The 15409-nt window shown below is 39.6% G+C and overlaps 1 protein-coding gene across 7 annotated transcripts in view; it reads left to right on the top strand.

Moving 5' to 3' along the window:
- The window catches only part of OSBPL8 (oxysterol binding protein like 8), a 215141-nt gene that overhangs the window by 81652 nt on the left and 118080 nt on the right, over positions 1-15409 (top strand). For 6 of the 7 annotated variants that reach the window (XM_050934840.1, XM_050934831.1, XM_050934821.1 and 3 more), the window contains one exon: positions 10791-10827. The exons of the other annotated variant lie outside the window; for it this stretch is intronic. In XM_050934840.1, coding sequence (XP_050790797.1) covers positions 10791-10827 — 37 coding nt within the window. The remainder of the gene's footprint in view (positions 1-10790; positions 10828-15409) is intronic. 7 annotated transcript variants of the gene reach the window in all.

The raw sequence follows: 15409 nt of genomic DNA, 5'->3' as shown, positions 1-15409 counted from the left end.
CTTGGGATTCACCTAACTGGAATGGATATGAGCAATCACTCGAAGAAGAAAAGACGGTTACTCACCGTTGTAACTGTTCTTCGAGATGTGTTGATCATATCCATTCCACACCCGCCCTCCTTCCCCACTGTCGGAGTAGCCGGCAAGAAGGAACTGAGGAGCGGGTGGGCCGGCAGGAGTATATATCGAGCACCATGACGGCGCCACTCTAGGGGGCGACCTGCCGGCCCACTGAGTTGCTAGGGTAAAAGTTTTCCGACGAATGTGCACGCGCGGCGCACACACCTAACTGGAATGGATATGAGCAACACATCTCGAAGAACAACAGTTACAACGGTGAGTAACCGTCTTTTTCAGCTTCCGTGGCGCTAGCAGTAGTGGGAGTACCAATGTAGATAAGAGACTGGTAGCCAAGTTGTCTTTTTCACCATCTTGTGTAGACCTACTAGGAGCATAATTGGCCTGCATGGTGGTAAAAGTGCTTGTGTCACAGGCCATCATAATGCTGGTGGAGCTGAAGTGGGACTAAGAATAGTAGGAATTATTTTGGAGGAAAAAGCTACTGTTGACACAGTATGTTTTGAATGTGCGATCAATAGAGGGAATCTAAAACACGTGCTATGTACTGGTTGCTGAGAAAGTAATGGACTAAATTCAAATGTATAATGCTAGTTTAAACTCTGATCTAGACATGAGTTCTGCTTGATAAATCAGTCCCGCTTTTGTTTTTGTTTTGTTTTTGATTTTTCCCTCCTAAGGCTGAGTTGGTTATCCTACTCTGTCCCAGTGTTTCATTTGGTTTTGAGTAAGAACAAGATCATCCGGTGGGAATAGCTCAGTGGTTTGAGCATTGGCCTGCTAAACTCAGAGTTGAGTTTTCAATCCTTGAGGGGGCCATTTAGGGATCTGGAGCAAAAATCTGTCTGGGAATCGGTCCTGCTTTGAGCAGGGGATTGGATTAGATGACCTCCTGAGGTCCCTTCCAACCCTGATATTCTATGATCTTAGTGTAGGGACAGATTCAGTCTTAAGAAACATCCTTCCTCTATATATTCTAGAGTCCCTTTAACTATCTGCAAGGCTCTTCTGCTTAAGACAATTTAATCTTTGACCATTATGATCTTTTATTCATCTTTGCCTTTTTGAGGTATACACTTTTCCTTTTGGCAGGGTGGCTGCATCTCTGAACAGCTCTATTTCTGCATTGTTCAAACATAAATATAATTCTGGCCCCAAAATGTAGTTTAAATGATAATGAAAAGAAAAATTACTGATGATGTGGGAATAGGAAGAAAGAAGAAAGTGTAATTTCCATGGAAGCAGATGTTCCGTTCCATGGAATGCTTGTCTTTATTCTAAAAATAGACACTTTTTTTAGAATAAAAACAGCAATTGAAGCAGATAATTCCAGATCTGAGGAGGTGACGAAAGGCTAACTGAAAAGTAAGATCTGAGGAGGAATTGGCATACAGAGAGAGGATGTTTGGGCGCAAGAAAAGACATTATTGCAAGTATGAAGGAGATAAAATAAAAGCAGTTGGCCTACAGGCCTTAGACATGGAAAATAAGAGGTGATAGCTTGCCAGGCAGGTGGGGGCAGAACTTAAAGCCTTCAAGTTGAAGAGCGTTTGAGGTTTGATGTGGAAAGAAGTCAATGATAAGAGTTAAGGGAAAGGTGACACAGGTGAAAGTGGTGTAAGACAGATGATTTTAGATTTAATATTTTGGGAGAAATGAAAAGGGTGGTGAGGAGGTATGTACACAAGTCCGGTCTTGTGTGCACCCTTGAATGTAGTGGATACTTTGAATTGTGTAAAGATTGAATGTAAGAAGTTTGGGACAGTAATGTGCAGAGTCTCTTACTACAGATGAGTTATTTGTTTAAAAACTTCTAAGAGAGTAAAGGGAAGGCAAGGCATATTTTTTATGTTCATGGCGCTTTCTTTTAAATATTGACAGGAACCCGTTGTTCATCATCTAGCACACAAATGTATAACTTGCACACTAGGTAAAAGGTTTTTAAAATAAAACAATGTTTTAGTTCTGACTGGAAAACTGTTCATCTGTTAAATTATTTGTATATTCTTGTTGCTGTAAAGCAGAAAGCTATCTTAATATTGCCTCTGTAGAACTGTGAACCAGTAATGTAGCTTAGGTTCTTCTTTGTTGTCTAACAAAGTCTTGGGTTGAATTTTCATATGTAGCTCTTATGGAGGCAATGAAGTATGGTAAAGTATCTGTAATCTTACCTCTTTCCCCTCCCCACTGTGCCCTTCTACTTGAAATTGTTAGTATATTAGTCAAATGAAACAGTACTTTGATTATATTTGGCAAACTTTAAGAACTTCAGAAAATCTTGTAACTGTTCTTCTTGGGCCATTGATGGGCTATACAGAGAATCTGAAAGTCTGGACACGCTATCATGGGAGTGTGCAACCTAAATTATATCAAAATGTAATCTTATTGCTGACTGGAAGAGCTGTTTAGAACAGAAACATTTTGTTTTATGTACATAAAGCCCTTCTATGAAAAGAGCAAAACTTTTTATCTGAAGCAAAGCTATGTGCTGTATTTGCAACTGTGTTGTGTATGAAATGTAAGCTTTCTTTACCAATCTTCGATTTGTACAATAGGTGAAACTTACTGTTGTTTCACTTTCACATCAGGGATGGTACTTGGCCCTGCTGTGAAGGCAGGGGACTGGACTCGATGACCTTTCAAGGTCCCCTCCAGTTCTGTGAGATACGTATATTTCCATATAAATTTGTCATTTTAAAGGGTAGAATATTGAACTGTGGGTTTTTCGTTATTGGTATTCAAGTTGTATAATCCGCTCTTTGGACAGTTGTTGGTCTACCATGAAAAAGCAGTAACTTTTCCATAAAGATTACTGGTATGTTACTGTTTTAAAGCCATATTTTGCTGCCTTGCTAGAATCTATTATGTCAGCTAAGTTTGAAAAACGTTAAAACAAGTCTTGAGCTTTTTACAAAATCTACCAAATTTAGGTCTTTCAAAAGGGGGTTTCTGACAGAGGTCACCACACAAAATAGACATTTTCAAAGTTGCAAAAGCTTTCTAACACTCTATATTTATTAAAGGGGGAGGGGAGGGAAGGTGGTGGTGGTAGGGGAGGGATATGAAACTTAGTTTACCAAACTCTCCTAAGCAAGATTTTTATCTATGATAGCAAAATTTAGTTGCATGAAGTTTTAAATCTTGCAGCTGCAAAAAGAGGAAAATGCTAAAGATAACCAGGTTCCTGTGAATTCATCAAAGTACAACAGAAATCCTAATTTTTCATTTATAAAATCTGAGGTGAGCACCCTACCTTCTCCCGTGCAGAGAGAGCTCAAAATACAACAGGATTCTAGGGAGGATTGTTACTGAGGAAAGGGCTCACAAGTGAGGCTGCTTGACAGGCTGTGTTAATGGCAGAGACACAGCAGCCAGTGATTGGAGAAGTGGTGTTGATCAGGAGGAGATTGCAGTTATGGGGAAGAGGAGCTGTGGGCCAGAAGGGCAGGAGTTGCTGCCATCCCCCAAACAGCTGCAACTCAGATGACTGTTGCTTTCTGGATTTGCAGATGGGATGGGGGGCGAGCAGGAGTACTTTGGAGGAAAGAGGGTTTTTCCTAGAATGTATAGAGGGACTGTCATGGATAGACAAATCTGTAGGAAGTTAGTGAGTCCCTAGCTTTTTTGCTCCCTAAACCTATGTCACTACTTTAAACTAAGGATATTCACTAGGTAGACTTTAAGGTGGAGTTGTGATTGTGACCGCACAAAGCTACCCATAGTCATTGTGCTCTTCCTGACTGTGGGAGTTTAAATGCCTAAATTCTAATACTAGAAAACCAGGAAATTTAGAGATAAGGGCACCCTGTCCTCCAATATCTTTTACAAGAATGTTAGGCACAACATTAAAAAGTTTTCAGTGTGTACTTGTTCTGTTACTATTAGAACTTCATGGTCCACTTTGCTGATACAAATAAAAGGGGTTACCCCAAGATTCCCCGGAAAAGAGCCCCTTGCAGGAGGTGCGGAGCCTGTTCTTGTTGCCTTCCACAGGAGACCCTGGTACCAGGAATGGGACAGAGCGGCTAGAGCATCAGCACTGAGATAAATTCCATTGTCACTCCAAGTCTTACCACTCCAGCATTTTTTGTGACCACTAAAGATCAAATAATAGAAATGGTTGATAAACACTGATCTACATATGCTATTTAAATCTGTCTGAGAATCTAGTAAATGCAGTTTGGGATGATCACTTAGGTTCAGGTTCAGCTTTGGTGGTAAGATTTTGATATATATGCGCAAAAGGCTACAATTACAATACCATGAAATTTCAGAGTTTAAATATCTGAAATCATGAAATTTATGATTTTTAAAATCCCATGACTCGGAAATTGACCAAAATGGACTGTGAATTTGGTAGGGCTCTATTAATAAACAGTAGTTTGCAAAAATAGTCTTAATTATTGACCTCTGACAGTGAGATGATCCTTTTTTAAAATAAATCCTTTAACAATGTGATTGTGGGGTAAAATTTTCAAAAGCAGCTAAATCCTACTGGAAGCCCAATGGGACTTAATCACTGGAGTGACTCAGGTGCTTTTGAAAATTTTACCTTTTGGTCTTTATCTTTCTGTTATATACAGGCAACATAATTGTTTTTTTATTAGTGGACTATGGATATAAAGTTTACATAGGTATGCATGCTTAATCATGAACAGTTTAGGTGAACAAACAGCAACTTAACGATGAGCTTAAAGGGTCTTGTTTATAACAAGCATATATATATTAAACTTATTTTAATGTTTTTTTCTGAAGACTTGCTCACTTATCTTAGAAAATTAATTATTTATTGGAAAATGTTGAATACTCCTTTTAGATTCTGGAAAGGAAAATGCATGTTTCATACTGTTTTATGGCATGTTTGTGAAGTATTTGAGTACTGGAGAATTTTGCTGGCTAAAAGTGAGCCCATGACTGTTTCTGGATATGAAACTTTCTGTGGTTTGATTTGTGGCAACACAGGACTCAGTTCTTCCTCCTTGCTCTGACAGATGACTGCCAGTTGCTAGAGGTCCTTCTTTTGCTTTGCCAGTTTGGATTTCTGCCTCAGTCAGAGCAACATACAGGACAGAGGCTGTCTGATGCATCTGTGCCTGTTAATGCTCCATGACCTAGCTGGCAACATGGTACTCTTGAACTTTGTATCTCCAGCAGGGTACCTCAGATGCTGCCACACCTATGAAAGGGGTGCCTATTTCCATCCTTTTATGGTGTAGCCATTCTGTTTTTCCCATGGGATGTAGAACAATTTTTTTGGTTAGTTTGTCCAGAAACCTAGTTGATATTTCCTGCAAAGAATTTCATCAAAGACATAATCTCTGGATCCTTGAGGGCTCAAGCTTTCCCCTCTCTCCTGGTGCGTCTGTTTCTGAATGTGGTGACCTTTTCCAGCTTATTCAAGTTGGAGAATTAGATTCTATATATACAAATTGAAATCCTTCTCCTCTGATTTATATGGAGGGATGGGAGTGAAAATACATACAGGCAATCAAGTTTTCTGAAGTAGTCTTTAAGATCCTAAAGACTATCATTGTACACCTTATTCATATGCAAACTTGCACTGGTTTGACTAATTAAACACGCATTTTTAAACCAATTTTAGGTAAATCTTTGCAAGCTTGCATATAAATAAGATGTACAATGATAGTTTTTAATATCTTAAAAAAAACATTTTAACTAAGGTTTAATAAAGCCATTTTCCAACAGTTATAGTAGATTTCGTTGGTTTAGTTTGTTTTTCACCTACAGAAAACTTCAACTTTTCATTTGGAAAAAAAACCAACACCCTCCAAACAAATCATTTTTAGCCCAAAACTCTAAACATACATAAAAAGAAGAGACTTTATGTGGATCATGTTTAGTTGAAACCCAAGTTTTCTGGCTGAATAAGTTTTTGACTGACAATTTCAAGCAGCTTAATATCAACACACAAGCTTGTACTAGTTTAAATAACTTTTAACTGATACATGTTTGTGTGAGGACATTTGTGTTACCAGCTAGTATTTGAATTCAGGATCACTTACCCCTGCAACATTTGGACATTACAGATATCCTAAAGTTATGTTTAAAACTGCCACTTTTCTGTATTGCTTTAGCAGATACTCAATCTTCTTTTGCAGGAAAAATCCATGACAGTAGATCTTGACAGGCTTAAAATCTTTCCTTTCATTTTTTTAAAATGTCATTCTTAAGGTTACATGTGTATTCTGTCAATGATTTGTGATTTAATGATTTAAAAGTATATATTTTTAAATTTAGTTCATAGTACGTGTTAAATAGTTCAGTTCTTTTTTCATCAAGAGCTTATATGTTTTTGCTATATATCCTGATCACAAATGCATCAAACCAGAAGGTAATTTCGCACAGCAAAACAAGTAGTAGGTCTAATTTTAGGCTTACTAGTCTTTAAAATGAGTTTAAACTTGAAGGAACGACTGTCTAAAGACTTTCTTGTGTGTAATCAGTGTCTCTAGTGACAGCTTTTCTGCTTTTTGCTGCTTTTAAACTTGCATAGCCAAAACAGGGGTAGGAGAAGAAGATGGTTTCTGTTTCATCTTGTGTATCAACAGAAGTGCTCAACCTGTGCAAATTCAGTGAAGGTAGTGGGACTTGCACAGGTGTTATAGGGGCCTGATTTGACCACTAAAAGCTTTTTTGCTGGTGACCATGTGAGAGAGAACCAAGTTTGACTCTGAGTGTAGGTTGTTTGCAGAGATGGCAGTTTAAATAATAATAATAATAATAAAATAAAATTAGCATGTTTAATATAGAAATCATGGAGAGAAAATAACATAGAATCCCTGGTGCTATTTTCACTTTTACCTATATTGACAGTGTTTACTCAGAAAAGTCTTTCCTGACATTTTATCCCTCTAGGAGACTTATTAGTGCATATAACTTATTTCAATATGGACTCCAGATGATACATGAAGGATCCTGTGAAGTAAACAGAGGTCTCTTGTGTCCAGAATAGATCCTGAAAAGAAGCTATCTTCAGTTAAGACTCTAGATTATAAATATATACTTTTGTGGTGTTAGGTATAGATGCAGTGTATAATATCTATAGTTTAGGCTGGTGCTTGGGCAGTATGGAATCTAATCTCAGTATAAACACTGTGTTTATTGGTGAAGATCAGGAACAGTGTTAGACTTGTTTCATCCTATAGCATAGGTGCTCTTTGTATCAGTCCAAAGGTTAACCATACAGTGCTAAAATATTTATATAAAAGGCCTTAATCATCTCAAGTGACAAGCTCTCCTGCTTTATGCTGTCTAATTCTGATGTTACTTGGTCAAAACAATACTTGAAAGGAAGGTAGTGGTGTCAAGACTGCTGCTGTGCTTTTTCACTGTGTATTTCACCACTATGAGAGAGTACAAACCATTTGCAGGGGTTCTCGCAACAAATTTTTTAGTGGCTGCAGAGTGTGGCCACCAACTCTTGCTGGTGGCTGCACGGACACTTTATCCTAAAATACTTGATTAACTTTATGAAAAACAAATAAATAGCACATATACACATCCACATCATTGTAATTTATTCATGTAGGGGTTTTTTTTTTTTTGCAGGCTAAATAATAAAAATATTACTGTGAGAAGTGATACTTGTGTGTTTGTTAATATCACTTTTCTCAGCAAGTCCCAGGAAAAATTAAGCCCTGGATAGGGGACAGGATGGGGTTGGAGGTGGAGGCAGTGGGGTGATGGAAAGTTGATTGAGGGCCAGGAAGGCAATGGGGTCCAGGAGTGATGGGGAGAGGGGCATGGATGTGGGGCCAAGAGAAAGGAGGCTTGGTGGTGAGCCCCGCAGTTGCGCGGCTGGAGCAGGGTGTTGGTGCCCATGGCCGGGGATCAGTGCCCACGGCCAGAGCTGGGGGCAGGAGCTGCATGGCTGGGGAGGGGGCCAATGCCTGCGCCCGGAGCAGGAGCTGCATGGCCGGGACAGGGAGTTGAAGCCCAGGGACAGTGCCCACCACCACGAGGCTAAAGCTAGCACCTGCTGCCACATGCCTGGCCGTCAGCGCACGGCCGGGGCCAGGGATCAGTGTGGGGACGGGGCCAGTGCCTGCTGCCATGCACCTGGAGATCGGTCCCCACTGTGACACGGCTGGTACTATGAGTCAGTGGCCAGGACTGGGGATCGGAGCATGCAACTCGGGGTTGGTGCCTGGAGCCAGCAGCTGCCGCTGTGATCGGGGCATGGGGCCAGCACTGTGTGACCAGAGATGGGGATTGGAGCCTGCCGCTGCGTGGCCAGGAGTTGGAGCCTGAACCGAAGCCCCATGGCCGAAATCCAGGGCTGTGTGGCCAGAGCTAGGGGTCAGCGCCTGAAACCCTTCAGCCAGAGCTGGGTGTTGGCGCCTGAAGCCCCTTGGCTGGAGCCCTGATCTGCGCAACCAGGATCCTTAAATCCTGCCTCTGGAGCCTGCCTCCCAACCACCGCAGGGCTGAAGCAAGAGCCTCATTGCCCTCCCACGCTGGTAGAGAACTCCCTGTAGTCCTGCAGCATTGTACCCCACCTGTCTCCAGGAGCAGTGCAGGGCTGCACATCCAGGAGGAACAGAGAAGGAAGTGGGAGGAGCAGAACTTTTGCCTCCCTCCCATCACCACTCAGGAATCTGCTGTGGCTTGCCGTATTTGAGAAATGCTGATTGATTAGGAAGCTTAAATTGCAGAACCCTCCCGACCCTGCATGCTTGTTCATTAATACTTTTGTTTCCCACCTCGCCCAACTCCTCCTTTTGCTTTAAAGCTCTTAGTGTGAACTGGCAGATGTAGCGGAGTGGTGCTGATCAGGAAAGGCTTGGTGTTCTGACTCATCACACTGAATTAATTCTTACACCGTTGCTCTATTACTGCATGCCTCTCTGCTGTTTTGTTGCTCTTGGAACTTAAGGTAATGTAATCCCATTTACGATAACATGTATTGTGTTCCCATTTTAAGTATGCTATCATACTGTATTATGCAGTTAAAGAGAAACCAACTTGATATATGTCCAGTTTTTTTTAAAATGAGTTTGATACTACTTTAGTCCCGATGTTTTCTTTAACTTTGGGGGTTTTGCAATCACATTCCCCTATTTAAAAACATGTTCTTTCTCTCACCTGATACTCTATGAAAGATCCAGGCAAAGAATGAAACTAACTAGCTGACTAAACAGGAGAAACTGAAATGGACTGTACAGAATGTGCTTCCAAATGCACCCAGTAAACAAAGTGAAGAATTTGAAGTTGTTCATTTTTTTTAAACTGATCTTATTACAATAGTAACAACGTTTTCAGACTGAACTGAGTATTACCCTCTCCAGGGCAGGCAAGTGGCACAGGAACCCCCATTGCTAAATAGGGACATGGCCGTGTTCTCCAGGAGGCAAGAGATTCCTTCTGATGCACCCTCACAGAGTTGGGAGCCTTGGGGGGGTGACATGGGGTCATGTTTGCTGACATGGAGGCAAACCTGACACCTTTTTTTAAAATATGGCTAGGGTTTGCCATCTCAGTGAACATTGGGTAGGGTTTTGGTTGGGCTTTCCAAAGCATTGGATTTTATACTTTTTTTTTTTAATTTAAAAAATGTTAGTCAAATGTGCAACAGTCCTGTTTAAATCACACACACTGAACTAGACTAGGAAAGAGCTAAAATTGAAAAGATAAACTATAGCTTATCAGAGGAGCAATTGGGGATATTTTTTCCCTGATAGTGGGTGTGTCACAATGCTCATTTTATCCTTGATCCCAACATTTATGTCTCTTTTTTAAAATGGTAAGCAGTTGGGGGCAGGGATGGATCATATCTTGTATCTGTACAGCCCCCAGCCCAAGTGGTCCTGATCCTGACTGGAGCTTTGGATACTAATGGAATATAAATGATTATATTCGTTTACCCCCCAAATTATACCCCATCCAAAAAAGATGAGGTGGAGTGAGCTGTTACTTTATAAGTACTCCCTCCTCCTGCAGTGATTACAACTATATATAGTTCAGTGGCAACTTAGGTGGGGAAAATTTGTGATACAGCTTACAGTTCTTTGGAGATGTTTAACTCTTCAGTTTCCATTGTTTGTCTTGTTTCCTACACCAGAAAAATATGTTGTGTGATGGGTAGCTGTACTTAATAAACTAAAACACTGAGGCCTCTAAAATAATATTTTTGCATAAACGGTTATGCTTGGCTGCATCATACTAGTGGGTGCAGCACATTTAATGCGCTTTTAGGAATGTTTGTGTTTACATGTACAATTTGAGATAAACGATTTTTTTTTTAGATGGATTGTCCTAGAATCCTAACTCTTTCATAGGACATTGTGGTTTTCTGAAACTGATTTAATTACAGATCTTGACATGTTCTGTTATAATGAGTTTTGTGAACTCTAAATTTCTGAACATCTTTCAGAAGACCTACTTTTGTCTGTCTAAAGAGAGATATTAGCTGCTCACTAACTGTATCCAAGCTAATAATGGCTTCCTATATGCATATTTGTCAGTTTTGTTGCTTCAACATTGTTTTGTTTCTGAACTGTTAAGTCCTTTTGAAGTCTTCCCTTAATATTGATGTGCATGTTGTATTTTAGTGATAAACTAACTCTGTTTTCATTGTGCTTCCTCTTTCCTTTTGCTGCTGTTGCTGACGTCTCTGCACATTTTGCTTCTTCTTGGCCTGGACACTTTTTTTGTTCGCTGTTCTTCGTTCTCCAATTGCATTGCACACGCAGAATCATGGTGAGATCAAAGACTCTCTTGGACCATCAAGTAAGTGACTGACCTCTTCTCTCGGATGTTTGGGCATATTAGTCAAGGTCACCATCTTCTTGTGTGAGCACATGGGTCAGTGGACGTAACACTAGGGTTTCATGTATGTCACAACCTAATTGAAGAGCTGAAATAACAAGGACAACAGTTAGAGAAATACTTTATTCTGCTTGTTGGTCTTGTCCGTAGGTGTTTGTTAAATTTAAAAGAACAACCATAATTCATAGGAAGTGTTGTTGTTCTTCAGTCATGGCTAGAAAAATATGAGTCCTTTGAACACTCCACCTGGAGTTGTGAAGTTAAAATGGAAATATTTATCACTTTAAAAGAAAGGGTTGTCTTTTCACTCATTTGTACAGTGCCTAACACAGCTGGGCTCTAATCGGAGTTGAGGCCTCCAAGTGCTACTGTAATATAAAAAATAAAAAGGACACAGAAAATAGTGGTTTAACAGGTAGAAGCAGCTTGTTCTATTTGGAGCTAGTACAGTGATAGGGCAATGTTTGCTTTCAGTACCTTGTCCAATTACTTTTAATAAAAAGCCCTCTCGTACTGAAGTGTGAATAAAAAGAGGTATCACAGCATGCAAGAGAGACTAGTTTTGGATGCATTTTTACTAAAATACCATTTAATAAAAAGGCAGTGACCTGTGGGAATACTACTATTAGAAACTTTTCAAATCCATGTGAGGTTTTGTATATTGCTTTTTTCTTCAAAAAGTGAAATGAAGTAAGTTATCTACTGCTGAAAATGATTTACAAATACTGTTATGTTGAGTCACATACAGATGGGTAGGTCAGTTTGAATTTAGTTTAAGGTGTTAGACAGACTTCCTTTTTTTGGTGGTGTCACCTTTCTGTCCCTCACAGAATTTTCTTCTTAGTTCTTGTAGCAGCACCAGCTCACCATTCTGGTCATGGGCTAACTGCTGCCTCAGTTTATTTTCACTCAGTCTGGCTCTCCCAATTTTGTAGCCTGGTTTAGTTGCTGTGGTGATTTGGCCCTCTGGCTAAATCATGAACAAAAAATTTCATTCTTTCCAGGGTATCCAAGTCAAAATAAACACAAACCAAAATCATCAGCTAGTCTCAAGCTAGGCCCACCCGCCTTCCTAAAGGTCGATCTTCTCAACTGATCTTTTCCTGGGGTTTTTTGAGTCTTGCCTTGCTGTCTACCAACAGCAACTCCCAGGGCTTTCTACCAGGATTCACCCCTGGCATCTGCTTTCTTTCTCTCCATCCCACAATGCCTGTTTGTCAGACGACTTTGCTTATTTTGTCCAGGGGTGGGGGAATGCAAGCTAAGCGTGACACAGATGGGTTGTACCCGTTAAAGGACCAGTCATCCTGGGACAGTTCTTCTATGATTCATAGATTCCAAGGGCAGAAAGAGCCATTGTGATCATTTGGTCTGATCTCTTATGTGACACTTCCCCAAAATACATCCTACAGCGCGTCTTTTAGAAAAACATCCGATCTTGATTTAAAAACTGTCAGAGAGAATCCACCATGACTCTTTGGTAAATAAAGGGCTGAAACTGGCAGTGAAAGTTCCCAGCAAAGCTTCCACATGACAGACTGGAGACCTTGAGGCTGTTGAATTTGTCTCCTTGAAAGTTCCTGTTTTGAAAAAATATCTTTTGAGCATGAGGTCAGAAGTTTAGATTTTCAGATCTCATGAAGTTTAATTGAATGTGCATCGTGAAGAGATTTGGCCAGTTGTATCATATCCTTTAACCTGAAGTTGAAAATAGATGTTTATGTTGAGGATGGGGGTTCTATTTTCTCTTTTGCATTCAGTTAGAAAAAGTGTTTCATTTCTAAGACTAACTGCCTCAAGGTGTCTGTGGGCCATGTTTTATCATGGCTTTTTGTTGCAAGATGACAGCTCTTCAGTTCCATTGCCTTGAAAGGCCTCCACTCCAGAGACCACTTGTAGAAAAATGGAAGTTGCTAAACCAGAGACTGGAACACTAATTACTTTAGCTCAAATACTTTGGAGAGCCAGTACACATTTCTTGAATCAGTATACTTTTCCAAGCACTAGTCCAGCTTCAGTGAACACCGAGGGAAAATGAGAGGATTTGGAGCTTGCATGTAGTTTATACAGCACATTTCATACTGAAGATGAGACAAGTCTCAAATAAAGGAAAATCGGACTCTGAGTCTTGAGTCTGATTATTATAAGGGACTGTTTGGTGGCACTAAGTACTGGAGGCTTAATTTTTAAAGGACATGTTCTAAGAAGTTATGTATTTAAATTGCTGCTGATTAATGCATTAGGCACTTAAGTAAATTTAAAAAAAAATACTTCAGTTAGGACTCTGCCCATTGTAAGCACAGTGCTGTTACCTATTGAGAGATGCAGTGAAACTGTCAGATACATATTTTTTTTTAAATAAGTTCAAATTACTGATGTCTTATTAACACTTGTTCTCTGATATTCAGTTACATCTCTAGCTTTCATTTCCCATCTCATGAGCTACAGACAGTGGTACAAGAGATCTCTTAAAGGCTTTGAATGAGAATTTTATGTATTTTAAATTACAGACTCTGCCTGATACAGGCTGGAACTGGAATGTTGATTAAATATGGAAGTTTGGGATTCTGATATATTAGTGTTCACTGCAGTGAAGCCTTTTGTAGATTGAAGCATTGCAAACTCCTGTGATGTGATATCTATTGAATAGCATAGTATCTGGTTTTTCTCTTAAATCCCTAATTCGTAGAGTCTTCTTTTTTACTTTTTTTAATGAAAACTGAGATTCTCATGTAAAGTAAGTTTCTAGCCCTCATAACTGCAAAGAAGAGCTTGAAAATGTTAAATACCAGAAGGAAAATAAAAGTAACCTAAACTTTAATTTTTTTTTTTAAATCTCATCCTAAAAATCTTGTTTTTAAGCCACTCTCATAACTTGCCTTGGGCAGGCCTTCATGCTTTTTTGAGTGCTCAGGATTGACAATGCTGGAATAGGATTTTACTGGAATCCATTGTGGTATTGAGTTTCCAATGCATTATATTAAAGATCTCTTACTGTATTCTCAATATGGAAACAATTGAAAAGGTAACTTGCCATTTCAGATACTTAAAATAATTTCCACTGATGAATCTGTGCAAATTTGACATAAAGACTCTAATTTGTAATTTTTCATTTCAATTCTTCATTTCATATCTTTTGTTATTGACCTGCTATGAACTAGCATCCCAACAGCTGAGCAGAAGCAAGTGTGCGGAAATGGAAAAAGGTAAATAAAAATGTTCTTAAAACAGTTGTTGGCTTAGCCTAGTGGTCTTACTGGGATTGGAATGTTCCCTTATATGGGGATCAGCGCTTAAGACCAGAACTTAGTCTCTTACTCCACGTCGGCAAGGACCTAGGTGTGGCACTCTTCGTAGCCGGTGCTGGGGCCAGAGACATATGTTGAAATACTATCTATCGAGTAGGGGGAGAGAATGATATTGTGATGAAAGCAATGAACCTTGACTGGGGAAATTCAATTCACAGCTCTGGCAGAGACTTGCTGAATGGCTTTGGGTGAGTTATTTAATCTTGCCATGTCTGAATTCCCCATCTGTGTAATGCTTTCCTATTTCAAATGGATACTGTGAACATAATCCAATGTTTGAGGCACTGGATGCTATGGTGTCCAAGTAGGACTCAGAGTTAATTAACAGAATTGTAGTTGGAGCTCAGTTTTGAAATGCTTCCTAACATCCATATTAGGGCCCTGAATCCTGTAGACATGAACTTTTTGAGTCTGAGTTGGTGTCCAAATATACTTACAGCTAAACTGAACTAGCATCTCTTCTGAGATGCTCTCAATCTTTCTATATTCAGTATTTAAAAACTGTTAGGGGCTTGCCATCGTAATGGGGGCCACCATTCTTTAAAAGGGGGATATTAACATTGTTCCTTGCTTAAACCGATGGATAAGCAGATTCCCAAGTCTTCAATATGTTGAAGGAAGTTCTTCCTGGCTTTCTTTGATCGCTGGTACGCTATTTAAGGGAGCTGATATTTCCTGTTTTTGGCCATTGTTTTGATGATGCTCTGATCCACCATAACTCACCTTAACAGGGTGCAATGAAGGTGTGGATTTTATTTAGATAGTCTATGCACTATAAATAATGTTAGACTGCTTCTGCTTAAGTAGTATTAAGCTTGAGGTATTAAAACTTTCTAGGATAGTTGATATCATTACACAGCCATACTGTCTTAGGGAACCGAAATGTTGTACAGGGCTTAGTGGGCCAGCTAGTGGCCTATATAGCAGTTTGTATTGGACAGGAGTGTTCTTCAAACTAGGATTTACGAGCTCATAGACACTTGAAAGTACTATTTAAAGCTTAGTAGTTTTCATTGATACTTCAAAAATACAAGTTCTAAACTGCAGGAATATTCGACAGCTCATTTCATGAAAGGATCTTGTCCTGTGTACACCCTTTAATTTTGTTGTAATGCCATTCCTTCAGTGCAAAGCAGTAAAGGGAGTTGAAATAAATCAGTTCAGTGTCTTCAAAATGAGGTCATATTTTTAATGGTAACATTCAGTTTAATAGCATAATGAACACTCAGCCTTCA

This window comes from Gopherus flavomarginatus, chromosome 1 (assembly GCF_025201925.1).
Source record: "Gopherus flavomarginatus isolate rGopFla2 chromosome 1, rGopFla2.mat.asm, whole genome shotgun sequence".
In the NCBI taxonomy this organism is placed as follows: domain Eukaryota; kingdom Metazoa; phylum Chordata; order Testudines; family Testudinidae; genus Gopherus; species Gopherus flavomarginatus.
This window is presented reverse-complemented; position numbering and strand designations above follow the sequence as displayed.